This window comes from Notolepis coatsorum (genome assembly GCF_963971535.1).
Source record: "Notolepis coatsorum genome assembly, chromosome: 8".
NCBI lineage: Eukaryota > Metazoa > Chordata > Actinopteri > Aulopiformes > Paralepididae > Notolepis > Notolepis coatsorum.
Genome location: NC_140172.1, coordinates 34,355,575 through 34,356,941, shown reverse-complemented (window position 1 = coordinate 34,356,941; position 1,367 = coordinate 34,355,575). Strand labels below are relative to the sequence as shown.

The 1,367-nt window shown below is 57.8% G+C and overlaps 1 protein-coding gene across 1 annotated transcript in view; it reads right to left on the bottom strand.

The window, feature by feature from the left end:
- Positions 1–466: 466 nt before the first annotated feature.
- LOC311233393 (hormonally up-regulated neu tumor-associated kinase homolog) overlaps positions 467–1,367 on the bottom strand; it is a gene marked incomplete at its 3' end in the record, with an annotated part of 8,482 nt that continues 7,581 nt past the window's right edge. The window contains exon 5 of the mRNA XM_084320367.1: positions 467–1,221. Coding sequence (XP_084176493.1) covers positions 467–1,221 — 755 coding nt within the window. The remainder of the gene's footprint in view (positions 1,222–1,367) is intronic.

The following is a 1,367-nucleotide window of genomic DNA, read 5'->3' as shown; positions in this document are numbered from 1 at the left end:
CAGCAAGGTCTAGCCACTCCCCGGTGATCCATTTCAAATCTCATCTTCTCGGCGTCACTCATTATCGTCTCGTTACAAAATGACACGTAAAGTCGCAGGATGACACTAGGAAGGACGGTAACAATGTAGTAACAACAAGAGGTCAGGTCTTCTCTTCACAAAGTCGCAACCCCACAGCGGGGCTCATGTCTTTCACTGCACAACTGACCTATCCACCAAGCCACGCCCTCTTTTCTTGATCCTCCAATCACAACTCACTTCCCTCGGACAAACAAGGTAGGAGACGGGAAAAACGAGACATAGGTCAATTACTGACACTGTAGTAAAAAGTGACTTCTTCACAAACAACCAAGAGACAGTTCACAGTTCAGAAGGCCGCTCGGGAAGACCGCTCTCCGACTTCCGTCAGAGGTCGAGAGGGGGTTTCATGTTCAAACCTAGTATTTTTCTTCAGTGTCCTCGTCTCTCAGCAGAGGGTCTTGAGTGCACCTGAAGCGCAGAGCAGCGTCTGCATGGGGTACGGCGGCGGCGACACCACCTCCTCCACCGCCTGTTCCGGCCGGAAGGTGAACGGCTGCAACTGGACCTTTTTCTTCAGGATCTGTCCGATCCCCATGGACGGGAACTTGCTGCGGTGCGTGGGGCTGTCGGGATCACCGCCGCCCCCGCCGCCGCCGGAAGGAGGGCTGAACGCCGAGCAGGGGTTGAGGGGGCTGAAAGCCGACTTGGGGGGGCTGAAGGCCGAGCTGCCCGGGGGGCTACCGACCGCGCTGGGGGGGCTGCCGCTGGTGTCGGAGGAGCCGCACCAGTCGGACAAGGCGCTCTTCTTGGGCTGCGGGTTGACGATGAGGACGGGGGGGCTGGGGATGGTGGCCTTCTTCAAGTAGGAGGAGTCCGGGTGGAAGGCAGAGACGTGGCGTGGCGGGGAGAAGGTCCCGTTGGTCAGCTTGTACCAGGGCGTGGCGGGGGTGTCCTCGATAGGCTCGGCTTTGGAGAGAGAGTCGAAGGAGTGCATGCCGATGGGTGACGGAGCCGGGGGGGCGGGCATGTTGTGTTCCGGGCTGGTGTTCACTTGGGGGAGGGTCGCCAGCCGCCTGCGCTGCTGTGGCGTGTTGGGGAAGAGAGCGTGGATCTCCAGGTACTCCATGGAGGAAGAGGCCACGGTGCCCGGTGGAGCCAGGGGAGAGTTACGATGCCCGCCGGTTAGTGCGCGGAGAAGACCTGAGGGGGAAAACAGAGGGATAATGTAAGAAAAGCAGCAATAAGTCACTTGTTATAGAATGTGTTTTTGTGACTCCCAACCCTCAAAAACCACTGTTAACCGTAATCCCAGTGGAGTAGTATCTATTCACTTAGGAACAATAGTT